This window comes from Vanacampus margaritifer, chromosome 6, assembly GCF_051991255.1.
Source record: "Vanacampus margaritifer isolate UIUO_Vmar chromosome 6, RoL_Vmar_1.0, whole genome shotgun sequence".
In the NCBI taxonomy this organism is placed as follows: Eukaryota; Metazoa; Chordata; class Actinopteri; order Syngnathiformes; family Syngnathidae; genus Vanacampus; species Vanacampus margaritifer.
The window spans coordinates 27,858,844-27,881,564 of NC_135437.1; the positions used below are offsets into that span (position 1 = coordinate 27,858,844).

Below are 22,721 nucleotides of genomic sequence, written 5' to 3' on the forward strand. Positions count from 1 at the left end.
CGGGTTGGGTTTCTCATATCTCAAGGCACCACTCTAGTCGATTCCAAATCGGTTGCAGTTAGTGTTAATTTCGTCAACGAACACTAAACAAAAATAATTTCGTCAACACACATTTTTTCACCGGACTAAAACCCTAATTAATAAACAATAACTGGGACTAAATCAGTATGCAATTTTGTGGACTAATGAAGACCAGACAAAAATGTACTTCACTTAATAAAAAACAGACTAAAATCTATGGATATTTTAGTTCATAAACAAAAACGAGACGTAATTTATATGATTTTGTAAAATATTGTCCCTGCAAATCTGTCACTGTGACACTGTCATGTGACACACATAGTGACACACCTCCTTTCAAATCTGCAGCTAGCGAGCGCAACATGCAAAAACACAGGACAGACAGGAGGTGGATTCATGATGAAAGGTAAAAAATAATATATATATAGGAAATTATAGTTGTAACATTAAATCAAAGGCTATATATATATATATATATATATATATATATATATATTTACACACACACAGTCAGGGGTAAAATGATTGTCCTGACTACAACTAGAATAAAATGTTAACAGTTTTTGTTGACTAAAACTACACGACTTGGACTTATATAGAGACTAAAATGCTAGACTTATAGTCGACTAAAAGTAGACTAAATAAAAACGGGATGAGGTTGACTGACTATAATAAAAACTAACAAGAGTGATTGAAACGAGACTAAAACTGAGAGTACATTTTAACATGGCTGATAAAATTAACACTAGTTGCAACAGGACAAAATCTGTAGGATTAGTCAGTATCTGAAGGACCGTTGGAAATCTGTTTAGGTGAACGGTATGGGATTTTTAATAGGTTTTAGGTGAACTAATAAATACCCACATACAAAAATATATATATTATTATTTATTTTTTTAAAAAGAGAGCAATGATGATGACATGTCAAATCTGTAAAATTACCGAATGAACAATACTGAGCTCTCCAGGAAAATAAAAAGGGAACGTGACCCTAAAATGGCCACTTCAAACCAAAATGGCAGACTTCATGAGTCTTTTTGAGGACAGGTTCTTTTCAGTGACTTTCCCTGATCCTCAGTCATCTCATGATCGACATGCCAACCAAAAGTCATACTTTTTCCTGAAACCGACCTTGAAGGCTGAATTTCCCCATTAGTTCAATACACTCTAATATAGTGATACAATATAAGCTATCCACAACTTGTAAAAGGAACGCAGTACGACATTCAGGCGTGAATTATGATGTTAAGGTGCAAAAAGCTGTGCAAGGCTCATTCAATAGCTTTCCACAAAGCAGTTTCCACGGCAACCAGATGTGCAGCAAAACGATTTTCAAATACCGGGCATCCATGGATGGGAAATAGGACCATCATAACCACCCAGACAACTCAAGCTCATTTGTATAATGGCTCCTACTAATTAACTTACAACTGTATTGGGCTTCCTTATAGTCGTTGACTCGCGCGGATAAACAGGTTCTAATTCAAACACGGATCCCTGCAGTGCCACGCATGAATTGTGTTTTCTATGGTGGTTGCACACTCACAAAGACCAGATGGAGAAGACAGGGAGAATGTATTGCTGATTATTGCACTGATAGAGTAACACGTCGCAGTGGAGGCGGGGTTTTCACCACTGGGAAAACCAGGCTTGTCATCATTGAAGGGAATCTTAATGCAGAGACAAATGGACATGACATCGTGTAACCAGTGGAAATCCCAAAGACCCTCAGTCTGGGAGCAAAATCCACTTTAGGAAAGAAAATGACACTCCGATTGGGTTTCTTCTTCCCAAAGCGCCGGCAATAACTCGACACCAACTCTTGCTTCTTAAATTCTGGATCTACAAACAGCTCTGAATTATTTAACCACGGCAGCAGCCTGGCTCTCTGGTTACCTGAAAACGGCACTCTCCACCTGGAACGTCTGCACGACAGTAGGACCACGCTGCAACTTTTTTTTTTTTTTTTGCACAGAAAATATCATGTATTTATTTGCGTGCCTCAGATGAAACAATAGAAGTTTTCTGAATTTAAAATATGTTCAATTTAGGCTAGACAATTTGCATGGTCTTGCTTATTGTGTTGTGGATATTACAAAGGACGTCCAAGCAAACATTTACATGCATTATTAATAAACCCAGAAGCTCTTAACTGCCCAAATCTAAAATAATAACTTGTGAGCAGCACCATATTAAAAAGAATGAACACTATTTTTAGCTTTTGCATAATTTCAGTGTGATCCCTGATGTCATTTGCATATGTAGGTTTGCTTTTGATCCCAATATGGTGCACACACTGAAATACAGTACGGTTGAACCTACTAACCAGGGCTGGACTGGCAATCTGGCATAGAGGGCAAATGCCCGGAATTTTTGGGGCCAATCCAAATGATTATTTTCCTCCATTTTCCCCCAAGAGACCGGACCAAAATTTAGAAATGCAGTCCATCAACCCATTAACAACAGGCCTGTAGATAGTAAACTGAACCAATCAACATTGGTGGCAGAACTGGTAGCCATGGGTAGTCAGGAGTCATGCATGAATACGAATTTTGAAATAATTTTTCTAAAAAATTTTTTTTTAAAAAGAACGTTTCTTTTTTAAAAAGAATGCGTGTGTTCGGGCTGGTCCGTCAAAATGCCAAGGCCGATTTTGTTGCGCCAGTTCAGCCCTGCTACTAACCCTAATTCGGATAACAGACTCACTGCTAACACAGCCATGTGAGGCCCATGTGGGTTGGATATGGACTGGTGAATGGGTCCCACCTGGGCTGCCCAGCTGGGTCCCAGTTCATTTTGGCCAGGGATTTCATGGTGGCCCCATGTGGGCAAGCACAGATGGGCTCAAGGTGGGTCTCATATGGGCCCTAGCTAAAACCCACATAGGCAAGGAATGGGCTAGTAAAATGGGCCCCTTTCTGGGCTGCCCAACTGTGTCTACACTCGGGATTAAGCTCCATTGCCCATGTTATTGATGTTATTGTGCAAAATTTGAATATTTTGGAATGAAGCCCAGCCAGAGCCCATTGATTGCCCATTCTTAGTTAGACCCACCTACTGCCTGAGTGGGGCCCAACAACGAAGCCCACTCTAAACCCATGCCCAGCCAAAGCCCAACTAGACCAAGTGGTGCCCATATGGGCCCCAACTGTTGGTTGCCAGGGCACATAATCAGCCTCTTAGTCCTAATATAAAGACATTTACCTCCCGAAAAGTTTTATCATTGAGTCATTCACTTATTTTTAAATAGTGAATTACTGTACAGGTGCAACAATCGATTAATCGCCAACTCATGGGTTACCAAATTAATCGACAACTCTTTCCTCTGATTGACAGTCCAGCACATTCAGGATTCTGGTGACCATCCTACCGCAAAGGTTGACTTTGGGAACTCCCGTTACCGCCGCCACCTTCCTCCAGTGGCGCTCGTTCCTCCTGATCTCTTCCTCCATCACCACCGCCACTTCCTCCTCCTCCGCTGCTCCCCGAGCGGAGGTGGCGCAGCTCATCAGGCCTCAGGGCGCTGTACCAGGTCTGCTGGATGCCGTCGGGGGTCAGCACCGGGCTCTTGTCCTCCTCGTGGCCCTGCACCTGACTCTGCACCGTCTTCACCATGTTTACAGCGTTCACCGGCAGCTGCAGCAGCTTCTGCATGGTGGTCATCTTCTATTTATTTTTTTTCCACGAAAACTTTGCGGGATCCCCGTTGAAGCGGTGAAGGGAAAGGCCGGCAGCTCCTCTTGTTTTGTTACAACGTTACAAGTACAATTTTCTGGTCCGGTGTGGACATCTCACGCAGGAATGATGCAACAAGCCTCTCTGAAAGTGCTCCACTTCCTGCGAAGAACGACGTCTCCGTGGCGACGGGGACACGGTAATCCGAATCTGATTGCTGGGGGATCCTCTCCGTTCCGGTTCTTGCCGCTGTTGCCGCTGCGTCTGGCCGAGCTGCCATCAGCCGCTCTGAAAAAAGGATGCTCGTCACAGAGGGGCGTGGAGTCCATGGCGACCCCTCCCCGCTGTTCACGTGCTCGCTGTTGCAGAGCCGGCCTCTCCCTGTCGCTCAGTCACACACACACATAGGGAAGCGCGCTCATGACGACACGTCGCCACATTAGCGCTCTCTCACCCCCACCCAACCATCAGCAGCCTCTACAGCTTTTTTTTTAAATCCTGAATCCCCTCCCTCATAAACCATCGCAGCTTTTTTTTTTTTTTTAAACATGCTGTTTTCTTCATCGAACATGACTCAGCAGCATTCTGGGCAGTCTCTCCCTCCCCACCCCAAACAGGATGAAAATGAGTCCTCCTGTGATGATGTGCCAAAGCTCAGCTTTTGCTGCAAGCATAATTTTCAAAGGAGACAGAATTCATTTTCCATTCATTTTGCTTAATTGGGGCTACATCTATTGAATATCTTTACACCAATTGGGGATGTTTTGCATTTTTGATGTTGCATTATCAAACAACAAAAGTGGCAGTTGTTGTCCACTTGGAGTCGCCAGCCTTACGTAACACACTATCAAATATTTGACTTTGAGTGTGTGTGGCTTCAAAAGGTGGAGACCTGGCCTGGTGAGCGCTGTGGGAGTCAGCGCGTGGCAAATATCAATCGATTCCTATGTCAACAAAGTATCAGCCGAAGCTGTGCTAACACTCCACTCTGCTCATCGTTTGGTTTTGGCATGATCGTGCTTCCATGTAGTTGCCATCACTTAAAAGTGACCTTTGCCCAGCCTAGCTGCCAAGTCCTGCCAAATGTCACAATTCACCCAAACTCACAACAGCTCACTCACACTAGCACGTTTTCAAAAATAGGCTGATAACCTTAATGCTTGCTGTTGTATAGAACTCGTAGCAACATCTTTACGTGAGTCATCTTTGGAATGCAAATGGGACGGACGAGCTCAAACCCAAAATATGCAATACCAACTTATAGCACACACAATGCAGTACACCAGTGAATGCCGAACAAATTGTGTACAACTCTACTGGAAAACACTCCCAAAGACTCGAAACGAAAGCTTGGTCAACTAGTACATTGCTTTCTAATAAAATGTGGATGTGCATAGAAAGCCAGTACAAAAAAAATGGAGAATCAAAAGTGGTTCGTCTGTAGAGACTCCACAGCAAATATACAAACCTCAATTCCAAAGAAGTTGGGACGTTGTGTAAAATGTCAATAAAAAAAAAAGATTTGCTAATCCTTTTCAACCTATATTCAATTGAATGCAGTACAATGAAGAGAGATATTTAATACTTCAAACCCATAAACATTTTTTATTGCAAATATTGCAACACATTCCCAAAAATCTGAAACAGGAACAACACAAGGCTGGGAAAGTTGAGGAATGCTCAAAAAACACATTCCACACGTAAACGGCTTAATTGGAAACAGGTGCGTGTCATGATTGAGCATCAAAAGAAACATCCCCAAAAGGCTCCGTTGTAAAAAAGCAAGTATGGGGCGAGGTTTGCAACTTTATGAACAACTGAGTGGGCAAATGGTCCAACAGTTCAAGAGCAATGTTTCTCGATGTACATTAGCAAATAATTCAGAGAATCTGGGGAAATCTTGGCATGTAAGCACATCATCATTGTCAGTTAACACAGTTCGTCACTGCATCTATAAATTCAATGCAACGCTAAAGCCATATATCAACAATGCCCAGAAACAGCGCTGACTTTTCTGAGCCAAGTTCTTCTAAAATGGACTGACACAAAGTGATGAAGTGTTCTGTGGTCTGATGAGTCCACTTTTCAGATTGTGTTTTGGAAATGTTTAAAACCCATCATCTGCGATGATGTGGGTGTGTGTTGTGTGCCCATAGCATGAGTATTATGCACAACTGTATATACTATTAATGCTGAACGGTACATGATACAAGTTTTGGAGCAACATACAATTTGTTACCAATAACATAATTTTCTGGGACATTCCTGCTTATTTCAGAAATGTGTCCTCAGTTCAGTTCTCAAACGCTAAAGTGATGTAAAACAGTGGTAAACATGACCCTCTCCCATCTTGTGTAATGTGTTGCAGGCATCAAATTAAAAATGAGTGAAGATTTGATAAACAAAACACAAACAATTAAGTATATCAGCGTAAGCATGAAATATTTTGTCTTTGTAGTGTATTCAACTGAGTATAGGTTGAGGAGGATTTGCAAATCATAATTTACACATCCCAAATTCATTAGAATTGGGGATAGTAGGACAAATATAGGACAACAGCAAGGTCAGAGTTATTAGCCACAAGTTCTGACCTCAACAAGGAATGAGCTCCCTCTGTTGGTAGAAAAAAAGTGGCACAGCTTACCCATCCATCCATTTTCTATACCGCATGTCTTCACTACGAGTATCACAGGTGAGCCGGAGCCTACCCCAGCTGACTTTGGAATGTGGTGGGGAACACCCTGGACTGGTCGCCAGTCAATCATCAGCATAAATACAAACAACCATTTGCACTCACACTTCCGCCTATAGCAAATTTAGAACCTTGAATGCACGTAACATGCATGTTTTTTTTTTTATTGGGAGGAAGGTAAAGAAAAACTCACGCAAGCATAGGAAAAACGTGCGAACTCTACACAAGAAGGCCATCTGATGATTTGTGAAAGCCATAATCACCATGTTTTCCTTGACAAATGTTCTGTTTTCGTGCCCTGATCCTAAATTTGTGCTGGTTAACGACAAAATAAGACTTTTGTCCTCCCCAGCTGTATTGTTGCAGCCAAACGCCGTAAAGTAAGTCACTATTTTTGCTATCAAATGTATCTAGATGGCTCATTGGAACAAAACAATGCGTCGACCTGAGCCCTGAAGTGTGTGGCATCACTGTTAACCTGGAGGATAGCCCTAAAAACAAAACAACGATTGCGAATGCCAAAGCGCGAAGACGCGGGGGTTTACTATGACTGTTAGGGAGAAGGGGGCGCTGTCCATAGGGATGGTGCTGAATAAAATGGATTCGCGGCCTGCTGGTGATACCTTATAAACGAACTTTTATTACGTCTCATATAACAACTTAACACGTACACTTAATACTACACTAATTTAAGCTATTGTCGTCTTCTTTATTTTTATTTATTTATTTATTTTATAGCTTGAATCATCCATAAGGTCACATTACCTCAAGAATAACATTCAAGCGAAACAAATCACGTCAATCCGGAGGTGGTTGGAGGGCATCAATTGAAGCTAGCTCGATTCAGGCCAAATGTTGACGTTGAAATAACACTAAAATGTACGTCAGCAGTACATACAAAAATAAAAAACATTTGGCTCCGAAGCGAGCACAGGTGTACCTTTTATAGTCGGAGGAGAAAATCCCGCCACTCGCCGGGTCGTGGCCATATTCCGGCTCCCCGACGCTGGAGGAGCCCCCTTTCTCGTCGTTGAAGGCCGTGCTGGCGGACATGATGGCGTTTCCAGTGTCTTCCGCGACCGAGATTTTTGGTGCGGGTATAGCGACTGTTCCGCGGCCCTTGAAGGCGTACAGGCACCGAGTAATCCCTGGGAGGAGGGGGATAATTGTTAGAAGAGGGGGTGGGGGGTTGTGATGTGATGCGCAGATCACGTGGCAGCAGATGGTAATGAACCCGGAAGTACTTGTCACAGATTGCTCGGAAATTTTAAGATAAACCATTTGTGACTTTTATTGTTAAGGTGATTTTGTAAATGTCTCAGTTGTGAGTGTTGCCGTTTATCTAATTACAAACAAAAGTACAATGATAAAATAACCGTCTGTGATTTTTAATTATCACGCATCAAATAAAAGGATAGTGTTGGACACATAGAGGTTAATTACACGGAATTATATAGACACTTTTATATATCAACTACACTCCAGGCAGTATTTAAAATAAATGTTCAATTAAAAATAGACTTTCTTCTTTTTTTTTTTACACTTTTGGTCTGTCGTAGTTTTCCATCCTTCCTGATCTAAAAAAAGAAAAATAATTATATTAATATGTATTATTTATTTATTTTCAATTATTATTATCGTACAATTAGTATACGATCATCGTAGATTCAAAATATGAAAACAACAACAACCATGGCGTATTTAACTGCACATAGTACGCATGCGCATTATTGCTCGTGTCGTCCTGGCAACAAGAGTAACAAGCGTTTTAAAATCGCGGAAGGAAAAACACGCTCAGCGTCAATTCACGAGACATTTCAAATTCAGGTTGAATGTCCATGTTGTAAAACCTAAATCGAAAGATGAAGCGAAATAGTTCAACACTAACCGCGTATGTACATAAATAATCTTGACTGGCAACCATCTGTTGAGCTAACGCTAACATGACCGTTTCTGTTTATTTGTTCTTTATTTTTGTCTTCTTCTAGCTCTTCTCGGGCGATGAAAAGATCCACTTCGGGGATGCAGCGAGCCCTCCACAGTTCGAGATACACAGGGAGCTACATGGGTTTCCACAGCCGTAGGGGCTCTAGGATGCTTTCGGAAAGCAAAATGGGGAGAAACTTCACTCATCGGAAAGCCATCCGGGTAATTTCATTATAGGTACACGGTAGACCTTCGCCATCGAGATTCTATACGTTTAAAAAAAAAAAGATAATAATTCTCAATTTTATTTTTTAAGTTATTAATGTAAATGTAACAATTTGTGTTTCTAAATGTGGTTGGTGTGCAACTTTTTTTAAGCACAATATTATGTAAGTATGTAAGCATATTTGAGCAAATTAAGTGTACTACGATACTACCGGTGTATATATATATATATATATTTTTTAAGGAAATAAAACTACAATCAAAAAGAAGTGAAGAAGAAGAGAATTGTAGTAAACAAAATGAGAGTCAGGCATAACATTGCTAGTCACAATGCATATGAGAACCACACAGCAGCACATTTCTCCTCAGCTTGCGACTCATTTTGTGCCTTGCGTCTTTTTCTCTTCTTTTACAGGTGCTGGATGACGATGGCAATGATGTCACACCTCGCCCACTGTACGAGCCCGAAGCCAAGGACCCGCACGCCAAACCACAGAGAAACTTTTTTGAGGATTACTACTCCAGATGGGACACTTCCAAATCATCTTCTTTCTCCATGGTGCCCTCTTCCGGGTAACAAGTGGCCACATTTGCCTGCTAATTTGAGTATTAAAATTGCAAGTCCTATCGAAAAGAATACAATACATAAACTGCAAATAAAATCTACAAAAATCTACCCAAAAATCTAAATCTAAAATCTAAAAAAAAAAAACTCTCAAATTAGTATTGGAGGAGAAAAAATATTATCATATTTATAATTTGAGAGGAAAATACACCCCCACTTAAAAATTACTATCTCATTATTATTCAAGGAAATAAAAATCTGCTATATTATGTGAGGAAATGAAACGTATCTCTTTATTATTTGAACAAATCAAAAGTAGAATAACATTTTTATTTAAAGATATGAGATATAACATATTTAAGGGACACATTATTTGATTAAATAAAAATCTATTTTATTTGATTAAATGAAAACTACAGCAACTTTTTAAGGAAATAAAATATACTATCACATTATTATTTGAAGAAATAAAAAAAATACTATGGCACAATTTCAGAACATTTTAAAAGTACTGTTATGTTACATAATTACTTGAGGAAATAAAAACAATAATATTTTCACATTATTATTTGAGGAATAAAACAAGTACTAGCACGTTACTATTTAAGGAAATATAAATGTACTGCATATTTATTTGAGAAATATATAAATATAACTAACCATCACATTATTTGAGGGGGGGGGAAATCTACCATGTTAACATTTATATTATTAGAGGAAATTAAAAAAAAATCACAATTTCACAAAACAGTAAAAAAAAATGAAAAAAAATAAACATTGTATGAGGAAATACAAATCTACTCCCACATTATTATTCGATTTAATGGGGAAAAAACTACTATACTATGACTACTAAAAGCTATCATATTTTATTAAATAAAAACATCGATTATGTCAGTATTTGAGGAAATAAAAACTCTTGCGACATTTGAATTGATGAAATAAAAATCTATCCCCCGGGCACATTGATTAAAGATGTGCAACATTTTTTCTTACTTTCCAGGTCATGTAGATGGAGCAGCAGTCTGCCCAGCATATCAAATAGAGTCTTAATGGTCTCTCAAAGTGGACACCACTTAATCAAGTTGGACACCAGCCCGCCACTCGGTTGCTATTGCCTCACAATTTGACGCCAACCTGTCATGGCTCTTATGTTCTTTGCTCCCTTTCCAGATTCAGTGAGACAAGCCGGAAGTCACCAGACACCGGACGAGATTCCTTTGGACGACGTGTTGAACATCTACTTGACTGAGACAGACACCATCATTCTTCTGGATCTGCCCAGCACTTGTATGTCTGAGGAGGCTGAAAACGCTCAGGCCGTTAAGTCAGTAAAGATCTTCTTTTTTTATTTTATTTTAGTTTTATTACATGAAAATAACTTGCAGTCCAAGCCTATGTAACATTACTCGAGGCTGTGTTGCCGTTGAAGGAGTATCATGAATATGGACAGGGGCGTATTTACGAGGTGGCCAGGGGTGGCAATGACCACCCTTTTTAATCGATTTTGAGATTTTCATGACCCCCTTGATACTCTGCCACTAATCGTTTATAGTTAAGTAACCTTTCAAAAAAATCACAGCTTGTTTTGTCATGTGTGTGTGTCTTTAGGGAGAATAACATCCTCTATATTGAGCTGTGCAACAACAGATTGGGCAACGACAAGTACGTGGAGCGAGCCATGCAGACATTCGTCGGCGCGGCTAAACACAAAAAAGTCCAGAGTGAAAAGATTGTTATGCACGATCAAGGTAAGATGAACACGAGATCTTGTCTGGCCAGTTTAATCAAGTTGGAATTCTTTGGCAGCCAACATCGCCACAATCTGGGAAATTTTTGACTCGTTCCAAAACGAAGCCCCGAAAGCGGAGAGGGCTTGCGCTGCGGAACACACCCTGAACCTGAGCGAAGGTCCAAAGCGGACGGGAAGCTTCAGCAGTATCAGCACAGTTGGCACCGGTAAAAATAATAATAATCACCACTGTTTGTGCATGTTTCTGCACGAGTCATGTCTCTTGAGTCATGTTTCTATTTGAGTTCTATTTTTAGTTATGTTTGTACTTGAGTAATGTTTTGTGTTTTTTTTTAGAGAGTGATATTTCTACTCGAGCCTTCTGTCTTGAATCATGCTTCGACTTGAGTCATGTTTCTACTTGAATCATGTTGGATGTTTCGACTTCAGTCATATTTGTAGACATAGTTCTGTTTGAGTCATGCTTCATTTTTCTACTTGAGCCATATTACTGTTTTGAGTAATGTTTGTAGTTCCTATGTGTCATGTTTTTTTTTTTTTAAAAATCACGTTTTATGTTTCTACTTGAGTAATGTTTCTATTTGAGTTTCATGTTTCTGCTAGTCATAATTTATGTCTGTACTTTTTTCATGTTTCTTCTTGAATCGTGTCTACTTGAGTCATATTTCTTGAGTCATGTTTCTACTCGACTCATGTTTCTACTTTAGTCATTGTGTTTCTACTTGAGTCTTGTTTCTTCTTGAAGCATGTCTCTACTTGAGTCACGTTTCTACTCGAGTCATGTTACAACTTGAATCATGTCACTACTTGAGTCATGTTCCTTGAGTCATGTTTTTGGAGTCATGTTTCTGCTTGAGTCATGTTTCAACTTGAGTCATGTTTCACGTTTCTGCTTGATTCATTGTTCGTGAACTTGAGTCATGTTTCAACTTGAATCATGTCTCTACTTGAGTCATATTTCTTGAGTCATGTTTTATGTTTCTACTTGAGTCATGTTTTTGGAGTCATGTTTCACGTTTCTGCTTGATTCATTGTTCGTGAACTTGAGTCATTTTTCAACTTGAATCATGTCTCTACTTGAGTCATATTTCTTGAGTCATGTTTCTACTTGAGTCATGTTTTTGGAGTCATGTTTCACGTTTCTGCTTGATTCATTGTTCGTGAACTTGAGTCATGTTTCTGCTTGTGTCATGTTTCAACTTGAGTCCTTTGTTTGTATTTCTACTTGAGTAATGTTTCTACTTGAGTTTCATGTTTCTGCTAGTCATAATTTATGTCTATACTTTTTTCATGTTACTTCTTGAATCATGTCTACTCGAGTCATGTTTCTACTCGACTCGTGTTTCTACTTTAGTCATTGTGTTTCTACTTAAGTCATGTTTCTTCTTGAAGCATGTCTCTACTTGAGTCATGTTTCATGTTTCTGTTTGAGTCATGTTTCAAGTGAAAGAGGCTTCTTGTTGACTTTGTCTCGTGTGTGCCCAGCGAGTACCGGCAGCTCCCTGTTTGCTTTCAATATGCAAGGGGGCAATATGAGCGACAAGCCAGAGCTTCAGGCCATCTTCGAGTCGGAGTCATTCCAACGCAACCTGCTCATCATGGAACGCTGCCTCGTTGCCAACATCTTCCAACCCAATCTGGCCGCTTACAGAACCCTCCCCGAGATCAAAGGTAGCGCCCGGAAATTTGAGACGTTTGTTTTAGCGTAATGACGAGCAAGGTGCGTTTTAAGAACCCGTCTACGTGATGGAGCCTGACCCTGAGATGCTCGCCCAGGATGAGGAGAAGGAGGAGGAGGAAGTGAGTGAGGAGGAGGAGGAGGAAGTGGGTGAGATGGCGGAGGGGGTGCCAGAAGTAAAGCAGGAGGAGCAGCCAAAAGAGGAGGAGAAGGAAGAGGAGGAAGAGGAGGAGGAGGAAGAGGAGAAGGAAGAGGATGCGGTAAAGCCGTCTCTAGAACTTCTCTGGATCTTCAGCTGCGAACTCACCAAAGGATGGAACATCACCTGCATGGCTTGGAACAAGAAGAACCCGGTAGGAAAGACATCTGAAACGGAATGAAATGGAAACTGAATGAATATTTACACCCAAAAACTATGAACGTTTATTAGTTTGAGCATTAAATATATTTTCTTTGTAGTGTCTTGAATTGACTGTCGCTGCTCTTTCACTGTCAGGATCTGCTGGCAGTGGGCTACGGCGACTACAGACCCGGGAAAAAAGGCCTGATCTGCTGCTGGTCCATAAAGAACTTGAGCGTATGTGATTTGTATTACGTAGATATGCTGTGCTGAGTCATGTTTCTTCCTCAAATATGTTTCGACATCAATTATGCGCCTACATGAGGCTTGTTTGTTGTATATTTGAATTGAGTCACATTTCTACTTCACTCATATTTTATGTTTCTGTTTACCGTACGTTTCTTGTGCCATGTTTATACTTTTTCTACTTGAGTCAAGTTTCTAGAGTGAAGTTTCGATATGAATAATGTTTTATGTTTCTAGAGTCGTGTTTGTACTTGATTTGTGTTTCTAGAGTAGAGAAGTTTCTACTTTTTCACACTTTTACTTCAGTCATCTTTCCCGTTTCTAGTCATTAATCTTTTTCTAGAGTTGGTTCTACTTGAGTTAGGTTTCGTGTTTTAAAGATTTGTTTCCTTCTTGAGTCACATTTCTAGAATCATTTTTCTACTCAATTTGTGTTTCATGATTGTAGTCATGTTTTGACCAGAGTCATTTCTAGTGTCACGTTTCCACTTGAATCATGTTTCTTCTACATGTGTCTTGTATTACTCGAGTCATGTTTTTACTTAAGTCATGTTTTTAGAGTCTAGTTTCTTCTCGAGTCTTGTTTCCAGAGTCATGTTTGTACTTGAATCATGTTTCTACATGAATCTTGTTTCTACAGGTTTGAGCCTTTTGTCTACTTGTGTCATGTTTCTACACTATTGATTCTATTTTAATAATTATTCTACTTAAGCCATGTTTCAACTTGAGTCATGTTTCTACATGAGCCTTTTTTCCCGATTTGATTAATATTTCTACCTGAGTCTTGTTTTTTTGTTTGTGTCCAAGTTTTTTTTGTCACATTTCTAGTCTACACTCTAAAAACAGTTGGGTAAAAAAAAAAAACAAATCAGGTCAAAAGAGGACCAACTCAACTTTTTGGGTTATTCAATTAACCCCCCAAAAAATGGGTCAAATTAATGAGCCACAAAAAAATTGGTTGCTTTGTGGGTTATCAATTTAATTTTACCTAACATTTTGGGTTAAATAACTCAAAGTTGGGTCAATTAATTTTTCCCTAATTCAATTGGGTTATTCAATTTACCAAAAATCCTACAAAACAACCCAACAAATTGGGTTGCTTGGTGGGTTATTATTTAATTTGACCCAATGTTTGTCAACTCATTAATTAAATTAATTTTTGACCAAATTCAATTGGGTTATTCAATTTACCCAAAAGGTTGGGTCAAACGAATAACCCATTAAACAGCTAAAAAAAAAGAAAAAGAAAAGTTGCTTTGTGGATTATTAATCTGATAACTCAAAAGTTGGGTTTGTCTTTTTTTTTTTTTTACCCAATATGGGATATTTTTGACCCCACTGTTTTTAAAGTGTAGTCTTGACATAAATAGACATTTAACCAGATTGCACCCAACACGGGTTCACTGATGCAAATGCGTTGTGCTATGTGCAGTGGCCGGAGCGTCTCTACCACTGTCACAGCGGCATCACGGCGGTGGATTTCTCTGCCAACAACCCCGACAAGATGGCGGTGGGGATGCACGACGGCACGGTCGCCATCTTCAGCGTGCGCAATCGAGAAAGCCGCACGTTCCTCACCAGCAGCATGTGAGGCCGTGAGCACTTTTCCCGAAGTTCACCAACGTCACTTTCTACTAGATACATTGAATAAAATGGGAGAATTTCACACACACCTGAAACTCTTTTAACTTCCTTTGCTCTTGTGAAGAGACTGCAAAAAGAGGCACGTTCATCCCGTGTGGCACGTCACCTGGGTGAAGCAGGAGATGACCCTTTCTGAGGAGGACGTGGTTGAATCCGTCGTGTCCGTGTCGGAGGACGGACGTGTCCTCAAGTGGCTCTTGTGCAGTCATGGCCTAGATGGCGTAGGTAGGAGACAACACTGAATTCCCCCAAATGGTCAAAATATGCAACGTAAGGTGACAAAGTAATTTTTTTAACAATACTTTCACTCCTTCAACATTTTAAACTGATTAAAACACACTTTCTAAACACACTGTTATTGTTATTAACTCATTCAATCCCAAAAAACGTGTAAATACGTTTTTAATATTTTCTCCTTCACTCCCCAAAACGCATTTATACGTTTTTTATGCAAGAGCATACAGAAGGCTTTGATGCCGGTTCAGACATGAAGAGGTGGCTTCAAACAATGGTAGTTATTTAAATTAAAAAAAAACGGCCAGCAAGTGTCAGCTGAGTATAAGAGATCAACCAGGGCCATGTTGCAACAAGCTCTTTGTGCCAGTGTTTTCAACAGGTTTGTGAATAATGATGAAACTTGGCTATATTCTAATGCTAATTGCTGCAAAATGGTAACAGATACAAATATACTTTTTTTTCCTGATGAAAGAAGAGACTCTAATCTATCTTTTGGTAGGTTCCATGTTATAGCAATAGAACACAATATTCTGTGGGCCTTGCAAAAGCAGTCAAAATCCAGTTAAACAGCCGGGAGCGAAGGGGGTTGCTTCCGTGAAAATGGCTGCCAGTGAATGAGTTATTGGGGGGGAAATGTAAGCATAAAATCATCTATAGAAAATACTTTATGTATTGAGCAGAATACTGCATTGCTCACTCTGAATAGGCCCACGTATGAGTGTAAATCCTGACTGCGCTCTAAACACTCATATATCAAGTCATCTTTTCCCACTGAAATGAATGGAAAAGCCATTAAATGGCTCCATCCCCACATTGTGCCACAAGGGGCAGTATAATAAAGACCTCTTCACAGAGGACAAAATGACATTAGTCTCAGACATATGTCTGTGACTAATGTCATTTTGTCTGTCTATAATATCTGTAAATCAAGATACCACTCACAGATTGGCAGATAGACCTTCACACAAATGTTTTTCTTCTTCAATCATCAGGCATGCTGGAGCTGAGGAGAATCCAAGACGGCATCAAGAAGGCTGAAGGCAACAAAACCAAAAGAGAGGGCATTCTGGTTTCCACGGCAACGCCTGGGCTTTGCTTGGATTTTCAGCCCACGGTATGTTGAACTTTTATCCAGCTGTACAGTCAGTCGTGTTTTCTGATGCCATGACAAGATTTTGATTAGAGTAGTTTTGCCTTTAGGATCACAGTATCTACTTGGCTGGCACTTCAGAGGGCGTTATCCACAAGTGCTCCGTGTCCAACAATCATCATTACCTGGCCCTTTATCAGAAACACCTTGTAAGTCAGGCTAACGCGTCGCTACATTGCAACAAATGGTTCGGTGACGTCTCACATCTTCCCTCTGCCCTTGCAGTGCCCCGTCAACCATGTGCAATGGTCTCCGTTCAGCCCCGACGTGTTCCTGAGTGGCTCCGCCGACTGGACCATCCAGCTATGGAAGGAGGACTGCCTGACGCCGGCCATGGGCTTCACCTCCATCCAGAGCCCCGTGCTGTCCATCAGGTGGTCCCCGCTCTGGCCCTCGGTGTTTGCCGCCATCAAAAGTGAACAGCTGGAGATTTGGGACCTGAACGCGTCCATGTGAGTCTCGATTAGGTAGTTTGAGGTCTACTTGAGTCAAGTTTCTACTTCTGTATATTTCATGTTTCTGGTTGAGTCACGTTTTATGTATTTAAAAAAATCATGGATTTTTTTTTTTTTAAATATATTTATATCTTTTAAAAATACTGAAACTATTTTTTGAATCCACCATGCTAACATTACATTGATGAACTTCTTATTTGCGACATAACTTATTATTGAAGCAATACCTATGAAGCACCACTAGGTGATAGTATAACACATTACTATTACCTCTCCTTTAAGTGAGTGAGTAATTTGACTTTATTTTCATTTTATTTTACAACTCCTCTTTACACTTGTGCTAGCTAGCTAGCTCCCTAGCAGGTAACTGAGCACCCGGGGAGCTAACTAGGGAGCTTGCTAGCTAGCACCTGGGGCTAAAGCCAAACTGTGGCAGGGTTTTTACTTTCTGGACCTGGATTTGACTTTATTTTAGTTTTATTTCATTTTATTTTACAACTCCTCTTTACACGTGTATTAAAATTTAGAATCAGAGGTGGCGAATCCAGGTCCAGAAAGTAAATACTCTGCCACAGTTTGGCTTTAGCACCCTTGTGCTAGCTAGCTAGCTCCCTAGCAAGTAACCGAGCACCCGGGTAGCTCGCTAGGGAGCTCGCAAGCTAGCACCTGGGGCTAAAGCCAAACTGTGGCAAGGTAGAGGTGGCAAAATCCAGGTCCAGAAAGTAAAAACCCTGCCACAGTTTGGCTTTAGCCCCATTGTGCTAGCTAGCTAGCTCCCTAGCAGGTAACCGAGCACCCAGAGAGCTAGCTAGGGAGCTCGCTAGCTAGCACTTGGGGCTAAAGCCAAACTGTGGCAGAGTTTTTACTTTCTGGACCGGGATTTGCCACCTCTGTTCAGAATGTTACAACTGTTACTGTCGACATCTCTCTCAGGCTTGACCCGGTCATCGTGGAGCCGGCCCCACGGGGCATCAACTTGACGTCCATGCTGTTCGCCAGGGGCTCCGACTGCATCCTGGTCGGGGACTCGAGTGGACAAGTAAAGTTCTACAAGATCAACGACCTCAGCGTCGGGCCGGGCAAGCCGGTAACACCGACGTCTCTTTCACTGTATCGTGTTCCCAGCTATATCACACGTTTTCGTGGATTGGATTTTTAACTATATTTTCATTTTTTCTTCTTCCAGGTGCCAAGTTTGGAGGAACTTGTTCACTTTCCTTCTAGTAGTTCATAGTTATCAGAGACAAAATAAAACTTTAATGTTCATTGAATAACATGCTTGTTATTACTGCCATTTTTTAACCTTTTGTCAGGTGTTAAAGACAATAAATAAGAGGGGGGAAAGTGTGCACAGTCCAGGAATGCGTTGGCTAATGTGTTTATTCATGGATGACAGCGCTCTCTTTCAATCGGAACCGAGCGGCCACGCAGCTGCTATGTCCACTCATCGCAAAGTGGCAGCATGTGAATGTGTGCCCTCGCATTCCTCAATTTCACAACCAGACACATGTCAAAAACCAAAATAGAAACACCTGCTCATGCTAGCTGGTTAGGGTTACTTTTACTTGTCCTTCTGGACCGCCAAAGTCACATAAAGAGACATGTCAAAAGCTCAGCACACTTTGACGAGACCTCATTTCATTTGAAATAGTGTGTGAACATTTTTGAAGTGTTTCTGGCTTTACATCCCATTTCAGAATCAAACGTGGTTGTGTTTTGCTGGGAAGTGAAACCCTCCACCTTGGACCAGGACTACCTACATCGCTTTTACATAGTCGCACACTTCATTACATTAGTTATACCAGGTTGACCTGCCCTATATGTTCCTTTGTGACTGATTCATGCATTCATAGTAAGGTATATCATTTTATACACACATTTTATCTATACAGAACATTAATCATTTAATCAATTCCAAATACTGTAAATAAATAAATTATTATTGGACTTTAGTTCCAAATGAATACATCCAATTTTAAATTATACGACTCAGTTTCAGTTTTTCAATGTAATGATTCAAATTAAACAATACATATTCAATTTATGTAATTCCAATCCAGTTTTGGGTGGCACATATTTCATCCCCTAGAACTGATTATTTTTATTTATTTATTTTTATAATTTTTTTTACAGAGCTGTATGACATATTGTGTACATGACTCTGACTTTGGGTTTTTTCTATACCATTTCTATATAAATAATAATAATTATCATCCTTTTAATTCTAAATGGAGCATCACGTTGGATGGACAGTTGTGAGGTTGTGGGTTCAAATCTGGGCAGCAGTGGAGTGGATTTTGCACGTTGTCTCTGAGCCTCTATGTGTTTTCATGATTGGTAAATTGAAGACACAAAATTGTCTGTTTGTCCACATACAATTTCAAATTTAAAACTATTTATTTCTCTTGCTACCTACATTTAATACCGAAGGAAACAACAGATTAACCCTGATTAAATACCTTCAAAAATGCAGTTAGTTAGTTAGTTAGTGAGTTAGTTTCCTGTATGGTGGACTGCCATCTTTATGTCCCGGATGTGGATGTGCCACACTGTCCAATTAGCGTGGAGGTGGAGCTGAGGGAGCACCGAGCAGCCAGACGACTACTGTTCACGCCCGAGTTGAGCGCTCACAAACCGGACCCATCCACAGTGACAGCGGATCCCCCAAAAAGACTCGTCGGAACACTTTGGACCGGAATAAAAAGTTAAGTAAAAAATAATAATAATCCATAGTCGCTCCAAATGTTCGTGGTGGGACAACGGGAATGACAATGATACACGTGACCATTCCATCCACGGAGAAGGAGGTGGACGAGGTGGGGAAGTCCAAAAAGGTGAGGACTTTCATCCCCTTGTGTCCTTTTTTTGCATTTATTGGCTATCTTTTGTTTATTTTAGTGTAGTTTGTCCGCCATTTCGGTTGTGTTTGTGTACTGGAATAAAGACGGAAACGAAAGGAGTGAGCACCTGGTGGGCTGGGCGAACAGGTTGTCTCCTGTTGTGATGCGTTCAGCGAACATCAGGAAAAGCAAACGTCTTACAGCGAACTGAGGGAAGAGTTCAAATCTACTATTTTTAATTTAAAGAAAAAGAAAAACATATTATGGATTTTTGTGACGTTTTATTAATAAAGAAAAATAGCACTGTGTTTTATAAAAGCATAATAAAACAATGCGAAAAAAGACTTGTTTTATGAAAATTAATTGTATTGTTAACTTACAGGTTTTCCTACTTTATTTCTTTACTTTCAGTTTTAGCATGTATGTTTTTATACTGTACAATAATGTAGTGTTTTTTTGCCTATTGAAAACATCGCAAATTTTGGGGGTGTTTTTTTTAGAGGGCTGGAATAGATTAATGTCGTTTTCATTCATTTGAATTGAGATGGTTGATTTGAGATACAGTGGACCACCACATTCGCGATTTGGCACCCGCAGAATTGCATATTTGTGCAATTGTTATCTCATCTCTTTTGACTAGAGTTTCTTGATATTTATTTTTTTCCCCTCCCTTTTAAAATAAATGTTCATGATTATTGTAAGAAATCATTTGCTTGATATGTGTGAATATCAATTGTTCAGTTTAACAAATAATTAAAGGTGAACATGTGAACAACTCTGTTACTTGAAGCAGCTAAATCATGCAGTGGTCTTTGTTACTCTACTCACAGGAATTTTTATTGCAAATAATTTAAATAAACGCTTTGTGTTTCTTTTCGTGAAGCTCTTTCGAGTTGAAGTGCTGTTCAACGAGAGGAAACATTTTGTGCTAAGGAGGAGCAGCGAATTCCACACTCTGCACAGAAAAGTAAGTCCATGTGACCGTTCCTGCTCCGTCACACTCTCTTCATTAGGCCTTTGGCATGTTGTTATCCAACAAGTTCGGCCGTATCTGTAATTGCAGCTCAGGAAGATCATTCAGACTCCCGATTTCCCCAGTAAAAGGAATCCTCATCTGAGGACCAAACCTCTGGAGCAGAGGAGGCAGGAGCTGGAGGATTACATCCAGGTAACGCAGAAAAATATTACACGCATTATACAGATCTCCATTGATTTTTGCCATTTGTTTATTTTGTTAAAATGACTGTATGGAAATTGCCTGTGTTGTGTCCTGACCAGGAGATCATCTATCAATATGAGGATGTGCCACAGGAGCTGCTGGACTTCCTCCATGTCAAACATTATCATACAGGCAACAAGATCAGCAGCATGGAGTGAGAACAATTACTATGTCAAATAATAGACAATACATATTTTTTTCTTTCTTTAATAAATTACACAGTAATTGGCTTCATGTAATATAATCATAGCAGCAATCCCATTGAGTTTGAATGATGCTTGACGCTACTTGACTGCAGTATCTGAGTGATCATTTTTGCTATTGATGATAAATGAATCACTTTGATTTCAGATCACTTGATGACCTGGACAATCAGGATTACAGGTAAATATGATCGAAATGAAATAAACATTTTCACAACATGAAGGCCCTCACACACTTCAGTTTGCTGTTCACAGGTCTTAAAATGCAGATGGGATAAACAGCATCTACAGTGGACATAGAATGTCTGTGTTTTGCCTCTCTTTATCTTGCATTTCATATCATAGATGTATAAATACGGTAAATGATGTTCAGAAAAAATGTCAGCAAGTGGTTCAAACCACCATGATGACCGATGAAGTTCGCAGTTAGCGTCGTTATCATAGAACACACAAGAAGCCTGCTAAGCTATTTTCTTTTGTAAAGAGCTTTTTTTAAATACAAGTCATCACTATAAACAAAATACTAGGATATCTAACCTGTTTTGGTCGAGTGATGTTCTGCATTTACCGGATTGAAAAAATAATATATTTCTAAGAGAGGGGAAGTAAAAATAAACAACTGAAACAATATGGTTGCACGAGTATGCACACCCGCTTCTAACTAGGGATGAGGCTTCTTTTAGAATAAATTAGTGTCCTTCAAATTCCTTTTAATTGCGCGCCAGAACACACCAGCTGCCAAATAAAATGCCGCTGATTAACCCCAATAAAGTTCAGATGTTCTTGTAGGCAGGTTATAGGTCACGTTAATGGCAGAAAAAGGTTTTAAGCGATTTATTTATGTTTGTCTCTTTTTGGTGGGGATTTAATCGGGGAAGGGGGGGGTAGACTTCTTATACCCACTGCATTGATTGAAAAAGCTTGTAAAAGTTAATCAACTCAATAATATACATGTTTCCTTTAGTTTTCAGTTACCGCATCAGCGCGTGATGGGATTCTTCCGGGATCCGTATGTGTCCGACCGCACATCAGGTAGACTTTCTTTCATTAAGTTTGTAAACAAATAGGTTGTAGGATACAGTACTTCAAGTTGGCAGAAAGTGTGTGACTACCACGTCCACATCTATCCATTTGTACTCTAGCGCCATCTCTTGCTCTCGCTTTGTATTGCAGGTCTACCTGATGTTGTCCTTGGGGGAGTCCTTCAGGGCTTCTACCGACGGGACGTCCGAGTCAGCTTCACAGCTCCCAACAAGTCTGACACCAAAGTTCTCAAATGAGTGCAATGAAACAAGAAGCCATCAAAATGCATTGAAATGAGAGTTCAGTGGTTTTACCTCACAAGTGAGCTTTTTAGAGTACCCTTTTTGAAAATTTCTTAAACACTCTGACAGGGGCCAAACACATCCTATATTGGGTAGCATCACACCCAATTTGTGCCTTGTTCAGTATGGCTACTTGTTTGCTTTAGTGTGTCGTAATTGTGTAAATATAACACAAATAATGTTTGTAGTTGTTTTTTTAAATTTGCATTCACAAAGGCTGCTTTCTGTTTTTATGCATGTGTGGTAACTTTTTCTCATCTCTTGTCAAATAATTGTGGTAATAAAGAAATAGATTGTGTTTTGACCTTTCAAAGTCTTGAATTTATAATTGTGCCAATGTTTAAGATAAGTTAAGATAGATTAAAGTCCGAGCATACAAGCAAGTACTAATATTAACCCGAATAGATACCTACTAGTGTCTTTCAAGGGACACATGGATGCATATAGGTACAATGCATTTCTTTTTATACATAATAAAGGATGAAACTCCATCTACTGAATTTATCCTGCTCATCTAATAATAGACT

The 22,721-nt window shown here is 39.9% G+C and overlaps 3 protein-coding genes across 21 annotated transcripts in view; 2 read left to right on the plus strand and 1 right to left on the minus strand.

The window, feature by feature from the left end:
* The window catches only part of ap3b2 (adaptor related protein complex 3 subunit beta 2), a 32,214-nt gene extending 24,640 nt beyond the window's left edge, over window positions 1-7,574 (minus strand). For 3 of the 19 annotated variants that reach the window (XM_077569680.1, XM_077569679.1, XM_077569683.1), the window contains exon 1: window positions 7,329-7,572. In XM_077569680.1, coding sequence (XP_077425806.1) covers window positions 7,329-7,441 — 113 coding nt within the window. In that variant the 5' untranslated portion in view covers window positions 7,442-7,572. Of the gene's footprint in view, window positions 1-3,391; window positions 3,988-7,328 lie in introns of those variants that run through there. The other 16 variants (XM_077569671.1, XM_077569665.1, XM_077569670.1 and 13 more) reach the window with 9 other exon arrangements.
* A 553-nt stretch (window positions 7,575-8,127) lies between these two features.
* dnai4 (dynein axonemal intermediate chain 4) lies at window positions 8,128-17,965 on the plus strand. The gene is made up of 17 exons (XM_077568410.1): window positions 8,128-8,279; window positions 8,377-8,536; window positions 8,955-9,112; window positions 10,108-10,211; window positions 10,278-10,431; window positions 10,716-10,855; window positions 10,914-11,063; window positions 12,343-12,528; window positions 12,590-12,888; window positions 13,032-13,112; window positions 14,554-14,708; window positions 14,830-14,990; window positions 15,995-16,116; window positions 16,203-16,301; window positions 16,378-16,604; window positions 17,541-17,694; window positions 17,794-17,965. Exons 1-17 carry the CDS (start codon window positions 8,251-8,253, stop codon window positions 17,839-17,841), a joined length of 2,427 nt encoding a protein of 808 aa, XP_077424536.1. The 5' UTR covers window positions 8,128-8,250; the 3' UTR covers window positions 17,842-17,965.
* Window positions 17,966-19,123: 1,158 nt separating this feature from the next.
* snx22 (sorting nexin 22) lies at window positions 19,124-22,492 on the plus strand. Its single transcript, XM_077568607.1, has 7 exons — window positions 19,124-19,441; window positions 20,331-20,414; window positions 20,511-20,615; window positions 20,726-20,820; window positions 21,018-21,050; window positions 21,834-21,901; window positions 22,043-22,492. Exons 1-7 carry the CDS (start codon window positions 19,373-19,375, stop codon window positions 22,147-22,149), a joined length of 561 nt encoding a protein of 186 aa, XP_077424733.1. The 5' UTR covers window positions 19,124-19,372; the 3' UTR covers window positions 22,150-22,492.
* Window positions 22,493-22,721: the final 229 nt, after the last annotated feature.